The sequence below is a fragment of the Lagenorhynchus albirostris genome, chromosome 21 (genome assembly GCF_949774975.1).
Source record: "Lagenorhynchus albirostris chromosome 21, mLagAlb1.1, whole genome shotgun sequence".
In the NCBI taxonomy this organism is placed as follows: domain Eukaryota; kingdom Metazoa; phylum Chordata; class Mammalia; order Artiodactyla; family Delphinidae; genus Lagenorhynchus; species Lagenorhynchus albirostris.
Window position 1 is genome coordinate 25679754 of NC_083115.1, and position 16986 is coordinate 25696739.

A 16986-nucleotide genomic window follows, 5' to 3' on the forward strand; every position below is an offset into this window, starting at 1 on the left:
GTCAGGACAACTATCATTGTCCTGGGAGAGAGAGAAGGGGGTCTCGATGTTGGGTGCACCTCCTGTCAAACAAGGATGATAACCTAATTCCTTGAGTACTTAGTTATCACTGTATGTGATCGCATTCTTTTGTTCATCTCAAAAGACAAGAACCATTGGATGGGCGTACAAACAGAGCCCCCAAAAGCTGTGTATCAATCTTTTTTCCTTTGCGATATTTAAAAACCTCCATCAATGGGCTTCTCTTATTTTACATTTGTCCAATGATCCCAGCAAGATTTTCAGTATAATCCTCAAGTCTCAGCCTTCTTCCAGGGGCTCATCTGTCCACCATCATCTGGTAGCCTGACTCCTGCCTCCTGCTGGGGAAACCCCTCCATGCCAGGCCTTTTCTTACAGTTAAACAGCATATTCAAAGCGTTTTTGGTACAATGGTATGGCTAAAGAACAAGGTGCTTATTTTTATAAAAGAGCCGGGTATCTTGGGGTTTTAACTGGGTTTATATATCTTATTTCATACAGATTCCTGATATTTTGGTAAGAATATATGGGATTTTTACTCCAGGGCACAGGCCATGTCCCGCTGGAGGGATCACATGATGCAGGGAATGCCAGCTTGGTGCAGGGCCCTGGCAAACGGCTTGGCCACCCTAAGGCTTGTCATGATGTTCAATTTAGTTAATACTGGTTAAGCTCTGGGAACGATGCTTGACACTCAGTAACATGTAGAGAAGTGTTTTGCTGTCAATTGTCTTCCTTAGTACTATTATTAAAAAAAATCAGGACTTGAGATTTCCAAGAACTTATTAGTAAAATACTATCTCTTCATGGATTTCTAGTCCTAAAATCCCCCAGCTTGGATTAATCTAAAGCTAACAGCTAAGAAAACTTTCAATCTCTCAAATAAGTCTTTGAAATTTATTGTGGGACGTTTGTGAGTTTTCCAATGAAAAAACTTCCTCTGTACCTTGTAAGGAATTAGGAGCAAGCAAGTGTTATGGAAGTTGATGCATCTTTGACATCTGCTAATATACGAAACATGTAAAATAAAAGATACAATTAATTATATTTGGCTAATGTAAGTAAACTATTCAAATAAAACATTTCTTCACATAATACAGAGTGTCAGCAATGACATATCATTTGATTGAATACCCATTGTGAGTTGATTTTATTTCAAAGCTTAAAATATTTAAATTCCCACGTTTAAGGGAAAGCTCTTCATTTAAAAATAAATAGGGAGACGGATGTTCTATGCCTGAATCCCAGTCCCAGTGAGTCCCTCCACAGGGCGGCTGCCTTGATATCAAATACTTTTTGATATAAAATACTGTCCCTCCAACTTCACATCACTTATCGGTACTTCTCAATTTTGTTTCTGGAAATGTGATTTTCCTGAGGCTAAAGGTGTACACAGAACCCTTCTCAGACTCTCAGACCAGCTACGTTCATTCTTGCCATGAATTAATCCACAGGCTTCTGATATGCATGTGCTGTGCATTTAGTGCCTCGAGCTAGCAGTCTTGCATCTAATCCCTGTTGGTTGGTTCAGAGATGCTGGAAAAGCTGAGGAACCACATCCAGGGGGAGAAGATGCTTGTCCAATCCAATAACAGCATTATTATGTTATCATCATGTAACAAATGTTTGAAAGGAATTTAAAAGTGCATCTCTGAAGCTCAAAAGTGGCTCAAGGAGATCACCATGACGTTACTGATAATCTACACAGAGATCCAGTGACGGAAGGCACGTCCATACCAATGCAAAGGGGAGACGGGTAGTTCCAACGACGAACAGTCCCTGGCATACAGGAGATGTGGGAACGGCCCTGTTCAAGAGAAAATGAAATAAAACTCACATAACTGAACATAGAGTATTTACGGCTTAAATGTTTGTGAGAACATCTGTACTTTCTTTGGTTTTCCCTTTTTGATTTAATTACAAATGCAAAAAAATCAGAACTCATGAAATCTACTAATGTGTGTTAATGAATCTCATATTTGGAATTAAAATAGAAAAAAAATCCATAATCACTGTGTTTCTTGTCACTGAAATCAAAATCTTGCGATGTCCCCTTCAACGGACTTTATTTCTGCCAGGATGCTTCCCTAATGCTTACAATGTTGAACTGAACTGGTCAAGGTAAGTCTTTTTTTTAATCATCAAAAGTTACAGCTTTTGGTCTGAGAGGCTGAAAATGATTAGGAAATACTAGGTATTGATCTGAAGGGTTGACATGTCAAAGGTAAGTAATCTGCTCATACAAAGGTTAACTTTCACGGTTGCCTACGGTTCAAGTGCAACTCACATGACCTTTACGGTTCAGCAAAGAACTGGGTCAGTTCTTCCTTTATTGGAGAAAAGGGAGACTTAATATTCATTTTATTATCAGACAGCCTCACAGCTGTCAAATTAACGTGTCTGCAATGAAATTAATCCTCATCATTCAAGCTCTCTTTATCCTCTAAATATATAAAGTTTTCAACTTTCAACCTTCAAAAAATCTGTCCTATTATTACTCTTTTAAAAATTAAACAGCAGCAGGTTAAATTCTCAGCGTTTCGTGCTAAAATCTCTTTTAAGATGAAAGAGAAGGTAGTGAACGGGCACCTCTGTGTGCAGACTATTCAATTTTACTTTTTTCCTTATTGTGACTTGGTGGTTTTATGTGCCATGAATACTTATCTTGTGAATTTCCATTTGCCAAACAAAATTGGCATAGAGGCAGTTGAAAAACAAATCTTTAATTCATGTTAAATAATCCCAGCCATATTGGGAACGCATCAAACAAGAATTTGCACTAAGGCAGTTATCAATGACAAACCAATTCCCCAAGCTTAGGAAGGTTTCATACTCAATTCATGTTCCACAAAACTCATTTTCTCCTACTACCTAATATTCTTAAAAGTTGTTACAGTAAAGGAAGACTACACTTATTCTTAAAGAAGACATGCAGGATAATGCTTTTCCTGACAAATTTCATGCTCTGTATCTCCTCATTCTCTGACCTATTACGTTATCTTTAATACATTTCTTTCTGAATTTTGGACAAAGTACAAAAGCCTTTAAAGGTATTTATGGAAGACTACCAATAAAATGGTCATTTATTACCAATCTAGGTCACATTCTGCTATTGATTTCAGCAAAGACATTTCATATTAGAGATTCCAGGTGAAATTTTTATAATGCATCCAAAAGAACACAGGAATCTGTGTATTTATTTACTAGCTTCAAATGGGAATTTTCGTTTTTCATCTTTTAAAAGAAAAGTAAAACAAATCTAGAGAGAAGGAAATCATTAATCATTCAGATATCTGGGACTGACATTTGATGTGTCCTGTCTCTGCCACTTTATGCCTGAATCTCACTAGGCAGACGCACTTATAGACATTTGTACGTAAACCATAAAAGGAACAATTCTTTTCATGAATAATATGTAATTTATGCATGCTGTCATTCCAAATATACTAATGCGTTACCAAAATTCCCAGTTGTTAGCAACTTTTTAAAAAGTCCAGAATCCTTTTTAACTCATGTGAATGAGAGACAGTCACAGCTTGTAAATTCAATGCTTGAAACTGTTATAAAGAAAAAAAAAATCTTAGTTTGCATTTGAAAACAAGAGCTAAGTGGCCTGACTGGACTCTACAGATGTGTGTCTGCAGGCTTTTATCTCTAAGCAGCATATTAAACAATTCATTGTAAGAAATGCCTTTACTAAATAACCCTTTCTAGTTTCTTCTCTGAGGGCTATAGAAGTCTTCCTTATAAAAGGATGCTGACAGTAAATGCAAAGTGCTGTCATAAACGTGTAGAAAGATGAACACACGTGAGTGAGAGAAAGTGTTAACGTGTGGGGATCTGGGAGAGGAGAGAGACAACATGATATTTACGTGGTTTAAGTCAATTTATAAAGAAGTAAAAAAAAACCAAAAAGCATAAAAATGGCTTGTCAGTATAGAGTAAGGTATTCCTCTAAATGAAACCCCTGGGATGTGACTTATAATTCTTTCTGCTGTAACACGTGAAACAGGAAGTTTCTGTTCTTAAAGAATCAGTTAAAACGGCCTTGACGTGCTTGGTTAAAAGCTTGTTTCCATGGATGAAGGTTTGGCAAAGCTTTTTCAGTAACTCCTGTTCTACTTTCCAAGTCTCTGCCCATGTTTTTGCAGAGTCAAAGCAATTACTGTGATACCCACCAAGATCTATGAACGCAGGTTGCAGGTTGTTTTGATGAAGGTGGCTTTATATGCCGATGTTTGTTTATAATAATAGCTATACTGGCTTTCGTTTGCTGAAGTGTGTTAGGTGTTTTACTGATATTTTCTCAAACTTAAGACCCAGGCTGATCTCTGCAGGTGGTCCCTCCAGATGCGCCAGCTTTTGCCCCCCCCAGGCACTGGCTCACTCCCCTCCCCATCAGGGAAAGATGTGCCCCCAGTGCCACACCATGAGGTTGACTGAGAGTAACACAGGCTCTGCACGCGAAGCACCTGGCGGGCAGGCCATCAGCTTCCAGCGTTTGCTGCTGCCGCTCTAACTGGTCTCAGTTCTGCAAGATATTTACCCCAGCGCCCAGAAATGGGACTATACGCAATGCTGTCACTTCACTGCTGTATCTGCGAAACTTCTTTCTGATGAGTACTCCAGGTTTTATTTAAGCCACTTACAGAATACAACCAAAAATAATGTTCTTGAAACACCTTCAGCTTCAGTGTTGTAATAAACATACAGCAAAAAGTACTCTATTACCTGAATTAACTGAAGTGTAGAAACCTAAGTAGGCTTAAATATGTCTGTTGGACTTTGGAATATACATGTTTAGATTTCAGTATTCATTGTTGGTAGGGAGAATTATATGTGGATTATGCTAGAGGACACAGATAAACTGTTCTGGGAGTATGCTTATTTGTGGCTAACCCAGAAAACAAATAACAGAAACATGACTCACGTTGCTATACATTGGTTTGTAAAATATTTATTTGAACTTTACATAAACAAATTTAATAAAAAAAATAAAAGACTATAAAAACTTCTGCTTAACATTTCTTGAAAAGCATTTAACCCTATTATTTGAGCACCATATTTACCTGGCACACAAGTAGGCACTTGAAGATTTACTGAACTAAATCATAAGAACAGTCTGCAATGCAGGACAAGCATGGGACTCAGAGCCAACCCAATAATCGGGTTGCCAGGAGAGGACTGTTGAGGAGACTGTGTCAATGCTTTGTCCCTTAGAATTTTATCTAGTTATTGGGAGAGTATACATTTTGAAATAAAAGTACTATGAAAATAATATGCTCAACCTTAAAAGGATGTTTTATCATTTAGAAGCTATTTCCGCATCATCATTAAATCTACCTGTATGCATGGTTTAATATGACTACTTTGATTCACAAACTGAATGAGAGAAAGTAGATTAGGTCTCTGGGTGCAAATCTAGGGCGTTGTCTTAAGTGAGCTGGCTGAGGATTACCATGCTGAGCCCCTCTACTACCAAAAGCTCAAATAAAAAAATAAAATACCTGCAGCGTGTATCCAGGCTCGCACTGAAAGGACAGCACATCATTCACCATGTATCGGTCTCCTGTTTTGATGCTGTTGCTGGGAAGGGCTGGCTCTTGGCAAGCAGCAAGACCTACGGCTGGGGAAACGTAAAGAAAAACACTTACAAGCTATGTAAAATGAACAATATTCTTATCATTCGAATAGCGAAATAGCGTTTTCCTATTGCTCTCCTCCTACAGAAATGAACAAAAACTCTCTCTCTTGTTTGTCTACCAAGAAGACAATCAGTTTGAGCTAAATCTTAAATATTAATTAATTTCATTTCCACTGTGTAATGAAATTTCTTTAAAGAATAAAATTTGTTACTTCCACATTTAGTGTAAAACACTCCAATTCCAATGCATACACATTTTAAAAGGTCTTTAAGGAAACTGTTTCCTACTATATGCAAATCCCCATGATATGGCTCTCTTGCTTTTTGTTTTTCTAGCATACTTAGCAGTCTTTTTGAAAAATTTTAAGTGTGAATCCGGGAATTCTATCCTTCTGGAAAAACATAATATGAGAACAAATATTTTATATTCAATCTCTCTCTCTCTCTCTTTCTCATTTAAAGACAACAACAAAAAAATTCTCATGAACAGTTTGTTCTTTAGGTAAAAAGGACCAATATTTACAGACCCTAAAGCTGTAATCAGGCACTTTCCTAGATGGAATTGCCTTTAATTAAGACACTAACAAAATTTTTTAAAATGCATCATATAATATTGGAATTCAGCTCAGAACATCAGCTGAATGAATGCCAAGGACCATTTAACATTGATACTTATTTGTATAAACCCTTATCATATGAATAATCAAAATATGTAGCTGTGGTATTTTATAGAATCAAAAATGTATTTGAAATTTTGCTGAAGATTTGGTGATTGCTAATAATCTTCCATGATTCTAGTACATCTTTTTCTCACATCCCAAGTTACTGAGCACTAATAAGTTATCCAGGGTGAGAAATGGGAGAGAAGGACTTCTTGAGAGCAGACCATCTTAAAATCCTTCACATGCTCTTGGACTGAGACTTTGGTTCTTGTTCTTTTCATTAACATGAAGGAACTAATCAGATTAACTAACTGACTGGGACTCTGAGTAACGGGGCGGGGCTGGGGGAGGGGAAGATTGTTCTTCCAGGACATGAAGGCTGGTCTACGCAGCCACACAGTTGTGGGTCCCAGCGCACAGTGAGGACGCATGCTGCCTGCCCTGCCCTCAGGACTGGGTCCACACCTGTGGGCACCCACTGCAGCTGGTACACCTCTGCTCGTGTGCATGCTTCACTGTCCCCATCAGACTTCGAGGTCAGAGATGAAATTATTAAGAACTTCCAGATGGGCAACAGCATGCATGGGATGCCTCTGAGAGCAGGAGCTGGTGTCACTCCACGTGGTGCCAACTCACGAGGCAGCCTTGGGGTCTCGACAGGCAGCACTTGGAGAAATCAAGGGACAGGCAGTCCCTTGGAGCAAGGGACGAAGACAGTACTGTTTGCCAGTCGCTCTCCTGGCTGCATCATGTTGCTCTAATCCTCACAAGAAGCTTAATGTAGACTCCGGTGTCTGACATTAAGGTCAAGGCAGAGCAAAGTGAGATGGGCAGGCCGAGGTTCCCAGGTGCAGGTGTGCAGACCCACCTGCCCACCTGGGTGAGGTAACAGTCAGTTTCCTCCACTGCCCTGCTTTTCAAAGTATGGTAAGTGTGGGAGCCTGTAAGAGATGCACACTTTGGGTATCTCAGAACTATTGGACCAGAATCTGCCTGTTAACACCATCCCTGGTGATTCTTATGCATTAAAGTTTGAGAATCACCAGTTTGCCTCACTTTACCCTGGAACCTGAGCAGATGAAACAGAGAGAAGAGTCTTTATTTCTCATCATCAGTGAGATTGTTCATTTGAGAACATGATGCTATAGAAATTACACTGGATGGGCACCACTGTATATAAACAGGATAATTTCAAGCCATGAAACACATGGATTCTGTCTGGGATGAGCAGGTGTGAGGTGTAGCATAATGTTTTTATAAGCTGAAATTGATTTTCCTTAAATGTCTATACACTAAAAACTATAAAACACCATATGCATTAAGTGACGATATTTTTTATTCCTAGTACAGAATTTTAAGCCATTTGGGGTTTTTCATCGATGATAAAATTGCTAAATATGGACAAATACCATCACTTACACCTTTAACTTTTTTTATTGATATAAATCTAATTTATCTCCCTCTCCTTTATAACGTTAGAAAATAAACTGCAACTATATTTCAATTTCACCTTTTTTTTCCCATCACAGATTGGCATGAACTCCTACTGTATATCATTTATTTTTTATTTGACCCTAAAAAAATACATTTAAAATACTTGCGCCATAAAATTTCAAACTACAATTTAGAATTCTAAAAAGATAAAGATACTTTATGGTTTTGAAACACATGATAAACATGCATTTTTTTGTCCAATATTTAGAGCAGGATAAGCAGGACCTATGTAAATATAGTTAAAATAAGTTCGAACATTTTGTTTTTCAACTTATCACTGTCCTCATTTCAACTGGCATTGTGTATGGTTTTCAAACTTCATAATTCAAAACAAATATGTTGTTCTAGCTGGACAGCTTAAAACAATAATGAATATAATAATCAAAGAAAGAGGAAAGCAGACCAAATGGAGAGATCAATAGAGTTGGATTATTTGGCAGCTGCAAAGAGGTCGAAGGACAGATATGTAGAAACATGAGCATTAGGTACCTGACAGGTCATCGTAAACACTATAGGGAATATATTGGCTACTCCTTCATTTTGAAACGAAAAAATTTGTCGGGTATATTGTTCATTGTAACCAATTAAAGAACCAGTCCTTTGCATAAGCACACCCTAAGACAGAAGTGTTGTTCACAATCTCTGTAAACCCATAATCCAAAAATTGTATTAAAGGTCAGACAATGTGCTGGAAAACAGGTGAAGAAAGAAATCACAGCTTCACATAGGGAGACCTGATGGGAGGATGACAATAGATGAAGTAAATGTCAAATGTCGTCATCACATAGATCTGAACCTACATGTGTCATCCTGTACACTCAGACTTCTATACAACATTGTTCAATGTCCATACATCTTCTTGACATCAAAGAGTAGCTGTAAAGAAAGCCCCTTTAATTAAGAAAAAGTATCCAAAGAAAAGAAACTACTTTTTTATTCATTGTCTAAGAAGTTTAGTGTATATGGAGCTAAAAATATTTTCTCTTACCTGTCAACTGTTGGCTGATTCAGTCCACATAAAAAATGCTATTCTATTCCTTCGATTTAATAGATCATAAGGTCTCATTAAAGCATAGGGATTGTGTGTCCAGTGTCAAGAGAAGCAATCTCATGAATTTGGGGGGCAGTAGAATTTTTAAATGTGATTGAAGTTATTATTAGTTTAAAACAGATTGTTATAACTTTAAGACGTTTTATGTAATTGCAGTTGTAACCACAATGAAAACATTTATTTAATACAAAGAGAAGTTATGTCACTACAAAAAAATCAATGAGACAAAAAAAAATGGAGTAAGAGGAAAATAGAGACAAAAATGCTAAAAGACATACAGAAAACAAAGACACAGATTGGCAGAATGGATTAAAAAAAAGTTCCAGGCATTTGCTATCTACCATTTACTCATTTTAGATCTAAGTACACACGTAGTCTAAAAGTGAAAGGATTGAAAAAGATATTTCATGCAAAAAGGAACCTAAAGACATCAGGGATGGCCATACTTAGAATAGATGTTAAAACAAAAACTGTCACAAGAGACAAAGAAGGACATTATATATATAATAATAAAAGGGTCAATTCACCAAGGAGATATAACAATAATAAATATATATGCACCTGACACTGGAACTGCCAAATAAGTGAAGCAAACACTGACAGACCTGAAGGGAGAAATAGACACAAACACAAGAACAGTATGAACCTTCAATATCCCACTTTCAGTTATGGATAGAACAGCCAGATAGAAGATAAGGGACAGAAGACTTGAACAACACTAAAGCCCATTTAGACCTAAGAGATATATACAGAATACTCCACCCAAAAAAGCAGAACACATATTCTTCTCTGGTGTACATGGAACATTCTCCAAGATAGGCCACATGTTAGGCCACAAAACACGTCTAAACAAATTTTAAAAAACTGAAATCACACAGAGTATTTTCATGAATCACTTTAGAATGAAACAAGAAATCAATAGCAGAGGGAAAAAAGGAAAATCCACAAATAGATGGAAATTAAAGAACTCAATCTTAAACTCAACCAACAGGTCAAGGAACAAATCACAAGAGAATTTAGCAAATATCTGGAGACATGAAAACAAAAACACAACATATAAAAACTTACAGGATGCAGTAAAAGCAGTACTAAAAGGGAAGTTTATAGCTGTTAATGCTTACATTATAGAAGAAAAATGATCTCAAATAAACAACCTAACTTTATACCTCAAGGAACTAGAAAAAGAACAAACTAAACCAAAAGTTAGCATAAGGAAGAAAATAATAAAGATTAGAGGAGAAGTCAATAAAATAGAGAATATGAAACAATGGAAAACATCAACAAGACCAAAAGTATTTTTTTAAAATATCAACAAAATCAACAAACCCTTAGATAGACTGAGAAAAAAGTTTTAAAAGACTCAAATAATTAAATTTAGAAATTAAAGGCATTTTAAAAAACTATGAACACTTATACACCAATGAAATGGATAACCTAGAAGAAATGGATAAATCCCAAGAAATATACAACCTACCAAGTATCATGAAGAAATAACAATTCTGAACAGACCTATCATTAGTAAGGATGCCCAAACCCATGGGCCTTCTTACTTCGTCCTTGTCCACACTCTGCATCCATCAGCAGACCTGTCAGTTCTACCTACCATGTGCATCTCACATCCTTGTTTCTCCTGCATCCCACCTCCTCTGAGCCACAGAACTAAGCTTCCTCTGAGCCTGTTGACAACTGCAACATCTGTTTATCTGATGAGGATACCCCCTCTCTTGTCACTGTCCAAGTGGGTCTCTACTCAACAACCTAATTGATCTGGTTGAAGGATAAATCAGATGACGTTACTTCCCTGATGGAAACTGTTCAATGTCTTCCAACTGTTCTCAGGATAAAATCCTGGGCTACAAGGTGGGGAACATTCTCTCTCTGGCTCACTCTTTCAATTTTGCTTCCTGCCTCTCTTCTGACTGTCCACAAGGTTCCCTCTAGTCTAGACATTTTTTTTTTTTTCGGCTTCATGAGTACAATAGGTGCCTTTCTACCTGGGGTACCCCTTGATAGTTTCCTTTGACTACAATGCATTTCTCTTAAGTCTTTTTGTGGTTGAATAATGTCCATTGTTTCATCCTTCCTTCAATAAATATTGTCAATGAAAAACAGAGCTCCACAGTTACTTTGCACCTCAGAATACTGCTTATTTGCTTCAAGGTGCTTAAAACAATCTATAACCATCATGGTGTTTCCTTATATATTATGCCCCCACCACTAGAATATAAATTCTGCATAAGCAGAGACCATGTATGGTTGTCTCATCATGATTCTGTCTATGGAGGCTAGAGGCTAGAGTAGGCATATAACAGATGCTCCAATAAATGGGGATGAATGCAGCGACATCCACAATTTAGTTTCGGGGGACAGGGATGAGGGGGCAATCATCACCAAGAGGAGATGAGTCTCAAATGAGTTACAAGGGTGGATGCACCAAGTGACAACTGATAATCTGAAACCAAACTCCTTTTCATGTGGGCAACTCTCTGAGTAATGGGCAGAGTGAGTAGCAGCAGAATTTCTTTAATGATTGACGATCCTCTCAAGCAGCAACCAGAGACTAGCTGATAAATACAGAGTTAATGTTGGGACCCACCTCTTAAATCAGTGGCAGGGACAGTAGGTGATGGTCCGAAGAGTTTAGGATTAAGCGTCAGTTCTGTACACTCCACCCTTCCCCGTCCCAAATCCATTAATGCCTGAAATTCCAAAGACTATCAAAGGACAACAGGAAAACTGTACTCCAATCCCTTTATTTTAGAAGAGAGTCAACTAAAGAACCCAGGGATTAAGTAGTTTATATTGCACCTTTCCCTTAAATTTAATACTTGTTAAAATGCCAAAACATCACTGTTAGGAGAAAAGTTTTAATCAGTTACCAGTTTTTTGTGTGTATTACATTCAACCCCAAATAAATCTGGGGTTCTCTTGTTACCCACCAAACAAAGTTCTGTTACTACTGAATGCCCAGAACAGTCATGTAAGAGAGACTTCACATTACTAGAAGGGTCTCTGGAACATTCTGACATTAGGTAGAAGTCAAGATATACAAGACTTTAAACTCTTCCATGGTCCTTGGTGCAATCAGAACTTGGTATGAAATGAGGAAGACATGAATTATCAATTGATGTTAATGAAAGCAATTTTAATAGGAGGTAGGAGTTGAAAGGGTCTCAGGAGATTCTTTGAAATAAAAGCACTTAGATAAATTTTACGGATCAACAAATGATTGATATAGAGTTAAATACATGAAGATAACTTTATTACACCCTTGAATGGACACGGTTTACAGGATGCCCACTCTGGTGGAGGTACAGCACTGTCTTCCGTGGATGCACAAGATAAAATCTCCATAAATGCACCCAGGGGTATATGAGGTGTTATCTTATCCAACCTTTCACTTCCTGTGAGTTTTACTCATGCCCGCCATTCAAGTTGAGAAACCTTATTAGTATTATTAATATAGTATTAAAGTGTCATTAAAACATGCATTATAAGGATTTGCATGCATTTATAAGGATTAATAAATGCATTATAAGGATTAATAATTTGCATGCATTTATAAGGATTACTGTAATTGTAGAAGGCTATTTCAAGCTGTCAGTATTCAACTATGATAACATCTCACTAAAAATGTGTAGTACTTTTCATTTCAAAAACTTAAGGCATTTTCCAGAATTTTAATCCTCATTACATACTTCCTTCTGAGTGCCTGTTTTGAAATGAGTCCACAAAGGAAATGAAATGTAGTACTTATTTGATCACTGAAAACAAACAGAATGCAAGTATTTTAAAAGCACATCCATAATAAACATAGCTTTATAGTGATAATATTCTGGTGACCATCAGCTCAGACCCCTGCAGGAATTAATGCAGTTCACTATACTATGTTCTCACCATTATATCAAAAACTGACACATGATTGTCATATAAGGTTCACTTCTGAATTTTCTAGAAAACCTTTTTTGAATACAACTTCAATTTTAAAGTACTTTTTAGAATACAGACAAGCAAGGAACTTATCTCTTTTAATTACTGCATTTTCTTTTTTCTAAAGATAATTAAATAAATTCTATTTCCTTTTTTTGCTTTTATTGCCAGAAATTTAAAGCTAAATTTAGTGCTTAGCAATACCAATTATTTTAATATAGGGGGCTAGTATATTTATATCTTTCTCTTTAGTTGCCTTTTAAAATTTTCTTTATTTTAATAATTTCTTTGTTGTATACTTATTTTTAAGTTGCACCAAATACTTGAAGAACGGACAGGTTATCTTTTTTTCTAATCTATTTCTCATTCACCTGAGTATTTATCGTTTGAATGAGATCTTATAAAATTCATGCTATATAATGCTATATAATATTATTTTTCATTATATACATAACTACAAATTAAATACATATGAGAAGGACTTAATCATGTATAATAAGTTTTGAACTTGTACTTGAAATATTACTACTATATTACAGTCAGCTCTAGGTCAAATAATATTTGAGAAAAAATTTAAGTCTGATAATAGTAAAATACTTTATATTTATTTTATAATAATCATTTTAACTAACGACAATTAATACACCGAACTTGCAAGCATGCTAAAATGTGAAAAAAATCTCCATTTGATTCTACCTTGTAAAGGATAAGCATTCATTTCAAACAATGAAAGAGTTACTATATTTACTTTTCTCTGAAATTTTTGTTTTTTCATAATAACTACAAATCACTAATTCAAACTCCTCTTTTTCAGAATAAATATATTGTAAATGTGTTACTGCAATATTATTGTCTTTTTATAAAAAAAAAATTATTGTCTCTTTCTCTCTCTTACACGAGGCTGTCATGGCCATAGCTTACATCTTCCAGGCTCTGACCCATCTGTATAATGTTCTGTATCAAAGGGCCAGAGTATTAGACATGGGAGAATGGCTTCCACATCAGACCATGTCCTCTGCTGAGCTACTGTTTAGAGTAGAAAGCTAACTTTCTGCTTTGTAGGACATTAAAATTCACACTGCACAGTAGCTTCTCTATTTCACTTGCCTTCCAGGGGTCAAATGTCATATCTCATAGACTCTAGAAATATTTTGTTAACTCCAATGGGTTTCCCAGTAGTGAGTGTGAGAGGAAAAAGGTCTCGAAAAAGACAGTGAAATAAAAAAAACTTTCATATATAGAATTATGTTGGTGCTGTTTGGACTCAGTGCCATATATCAGCATTAAATAGGTTTGAATAATTGCAGAAGCCTTTCACTTGAGGTCAAACACACTCATTGGGTTTATGACATTAATCTGGCATAGATGTCATTCGATTAGGTCTTACATGGTTCCCTGCAGACCCAGAAATTAAGTATCTTCCAACATAGCAAGACAGATCTATGTGTAAGCTCAGGCACAGTACCAGTCTAATTTAATAAAGAAGGTTTTAGGCATGTAAAGTGTGACTATTAAACAAGCACTGCTGTGTGTAAAAATCGAGATAAATAGTTTCTATTTCAAGCAACCTCTAAAGGAAGATTGTCTCAACTAGATGGGTTTATTCTGCTAATAATGTATTTGTAATGTAAATATATATTACATTTAATTCTATATAATTTATCTGTAAATATCTCTGAATTTGTTCACAGTTATGAAGAAACCTATGTCACTACTTTAAAGTTACGTGTACTAGATAGATAGATAATAGTTATAGGTAGTTGGATAGATAATTTTGTTTAAAAACTGGACATTCAAGAAAAGTTTCTCTATGGTTAATCTAAATAAATAATTTTAGTATTCATCTAGCCTTGAACTAGAGCAATTTTAAAACCCATAAAAAGACTTCTACTTCTACTTGGGATATAGAAATGTGTAAAATATAACCTCACTCCCACTTTAACAATGAGAAAAGTCTGAACTATAAAATCATAACCTTTCTTGAACTCATCAGGGAGCTGAGGTTTCAGGTACCCAGGTGACATCGGTTCCAAAGGATTAGTGCCTTCAAGGAGAGGGAGGACACACAAACTGTCACTGTGACAGATCACAGGAGAGAAAGGACCAACTCACACATAGGCAATGACACATCAGCTAACGTTTTAGCAAGTGGCTAGTACCTGAGCATGGGTCTCCAGTAGCTCAGGGCCCCAGACAGAAGGGAGTCTGTCCTTCCTTCCACATGCCTCCATTGACTAATTAAGAGAGATACTGGGGGCATGGTAGGAGCCTGGAGTGAGCCTCTCCCTTACCACCACCAAATATCAATGTTTCTGTGGAGAGGGGCATGACACCCGATGCACTTCCCGAACCCTTTCACTTTTAGGAAACTAAAGTGTTAAGCCACTGGGAGAGGAGCAGCAAAACCTGTTCCCTCCAGGGCACAGGGAAAGGGGCACTGCAGCTTGGAGAAAGGTGTACAGAAAAAGAAAGTCTACATGTAGGGTGTGGCAGGAAAGCCAGTATGAGCTTAAGACGCTACATCAGCACCAAGACCATGGTCTTCTAGCCCTAGGGGACACTCGGCAAACGCTCCTCAAAGGCCAACTACAGGTAGACCCTGACGACCTTGGGAGGGGGTCAAGAATGCTGAGAACACCCCACCCCACTCTGTGCAGACTCTCAAGGTTTGACTTAGGCTGGAAGAGAATCACAGAGCAACTCTGACTCCAGTGTAAGCTTAACATTGAGCGACAAGCAACAGCGTCTACTACTGGGGCAGATGCCACCTCTTTTGAAAAGGTGTTTAGGGAGGACTGACAGCTCAGAGTGGAGTAACGATGCTGAGAAAAAGCCCCCAATTAGGCACTTGGCAGTGCCAGCTCACCACTGAGGAATTTGATGCTCTGAAAGTAACCATAGCGACAACGGAACTCAAATCCAGTGTACCTCCTGACTCAACAGGCTAACAAAAGTGGTGCCCATTCCCAGGCACAAATATTAACCACAATCTCTATGGTTCTACTCGTGGTGTCCACCTTTAATAAAATATTCAAGAAATAACAACCCTTTGCCTAGAGATGAAGTAAGTAACCAGACTCTGCATACTCATATAGTGGAAATATAAGACAGGGATATTAAATATAAAAAATATGTTAAAAGATCTAGTGGAAAAGATAGCATGCATGAAGAGATGGAGTAATTATTGATGAGAGACAATAATTATAAGAAAGAAGTGGAGGGCTTCCCTGGTGGCGCAGTGGTTGGGAGTCCGCCTGCCGATGCGGGGGACACGGGTTCGTGCCCTGGTCCGGGAGGATCCCGCATGCCGCGGAGCAGCTGGGCCCATGAGCCATGGCCGCTGAGCCTGCGCGTCCGGAGCCTGTGCTCCGCAACGGGAGAGGCCACGACAGTGAGAGGCCCGCATACCGCAAAAAGAAAACAAAAACAGAAAGAAAGAAGTGGAAATTCAAGGGGCAAAACACAATATCAGAGATGAAGAATTATCTCAATAGACTCATTAGCAGACTTAACACAGCTGAGGAAAGATTCAGAGAATCAAAGGTTAACAGCAACTACATAAACTGGAACACAAAGAGAAAGTGTGAACAAAACAGAACTGAGGAACAAGAACTGTGATACAATATCAACAGGCCTAACACACATGTAATTAGAGTCCCAAAAGAAACAGGAAAAGAGAATTGGGGAAAAGAAATATTTGTAATGATAATGGTCAACAATTTTTCATAAATAATAAAAGACATCAAACCTTAGATCCAAGAATATAAGTTTACCCTAAACAGGATGAATATCAAGAGCATGCGTGTGCACGCACACACACACACACACACACACACACACACACACACACACACACACACACAAATCCATCTAGACATACTATAGTCTACCTGATGAAAATAAAGAAAAATTCTTAAAGGAAGCCAGAGAACAGGGACAAATGCATAGCCATTAAGAAATACAGCTTACTTTTCATCACAAACTATGAAATAAGAAGACAATGAGGTGGCATTTTTAACATACTGAAAAGAACTTTCAACCCCGATTTCTACACCCAGCCAAAATATCTTTCAAAAACGAAGGTAAAATGATGACTTTCAGAAAAACAAAATCTGGGAGAATTCTTTGTCTGCAGACCTGCACTAGAAGAAGAGTCAAAAGGAGTTCTTCAGACAGAAAAATTT

General features: G+C 37.3%; 1 protein-coding gene across 1 annotated transcript in view; it reads right to left on the minus strand.

Moving 5' to 3' along the window:
- CSMD1 (CUB and Sushi multiple domains 1) overlaps positions 1-16986 on the minus strand; it is a 1400820-nt gene that overhangs the window by 145179 nt on the left and 1238655 nt on the right. The window contains exons 38-39 of the mRNA XM_060136411.1: positions 5529-5647; positions 1759-1828 (exon numbers count right to left, since the gene is read on the minus strand). Of these exons, the coding sequence (XP_059992394.1) occupies positions 1759-1828; positions 5529-5647 (189 nt within the window). The remainder of the gene's footprint in view (positions 1-1758; positions 1829-5528; positions 5648-16986) is intronic.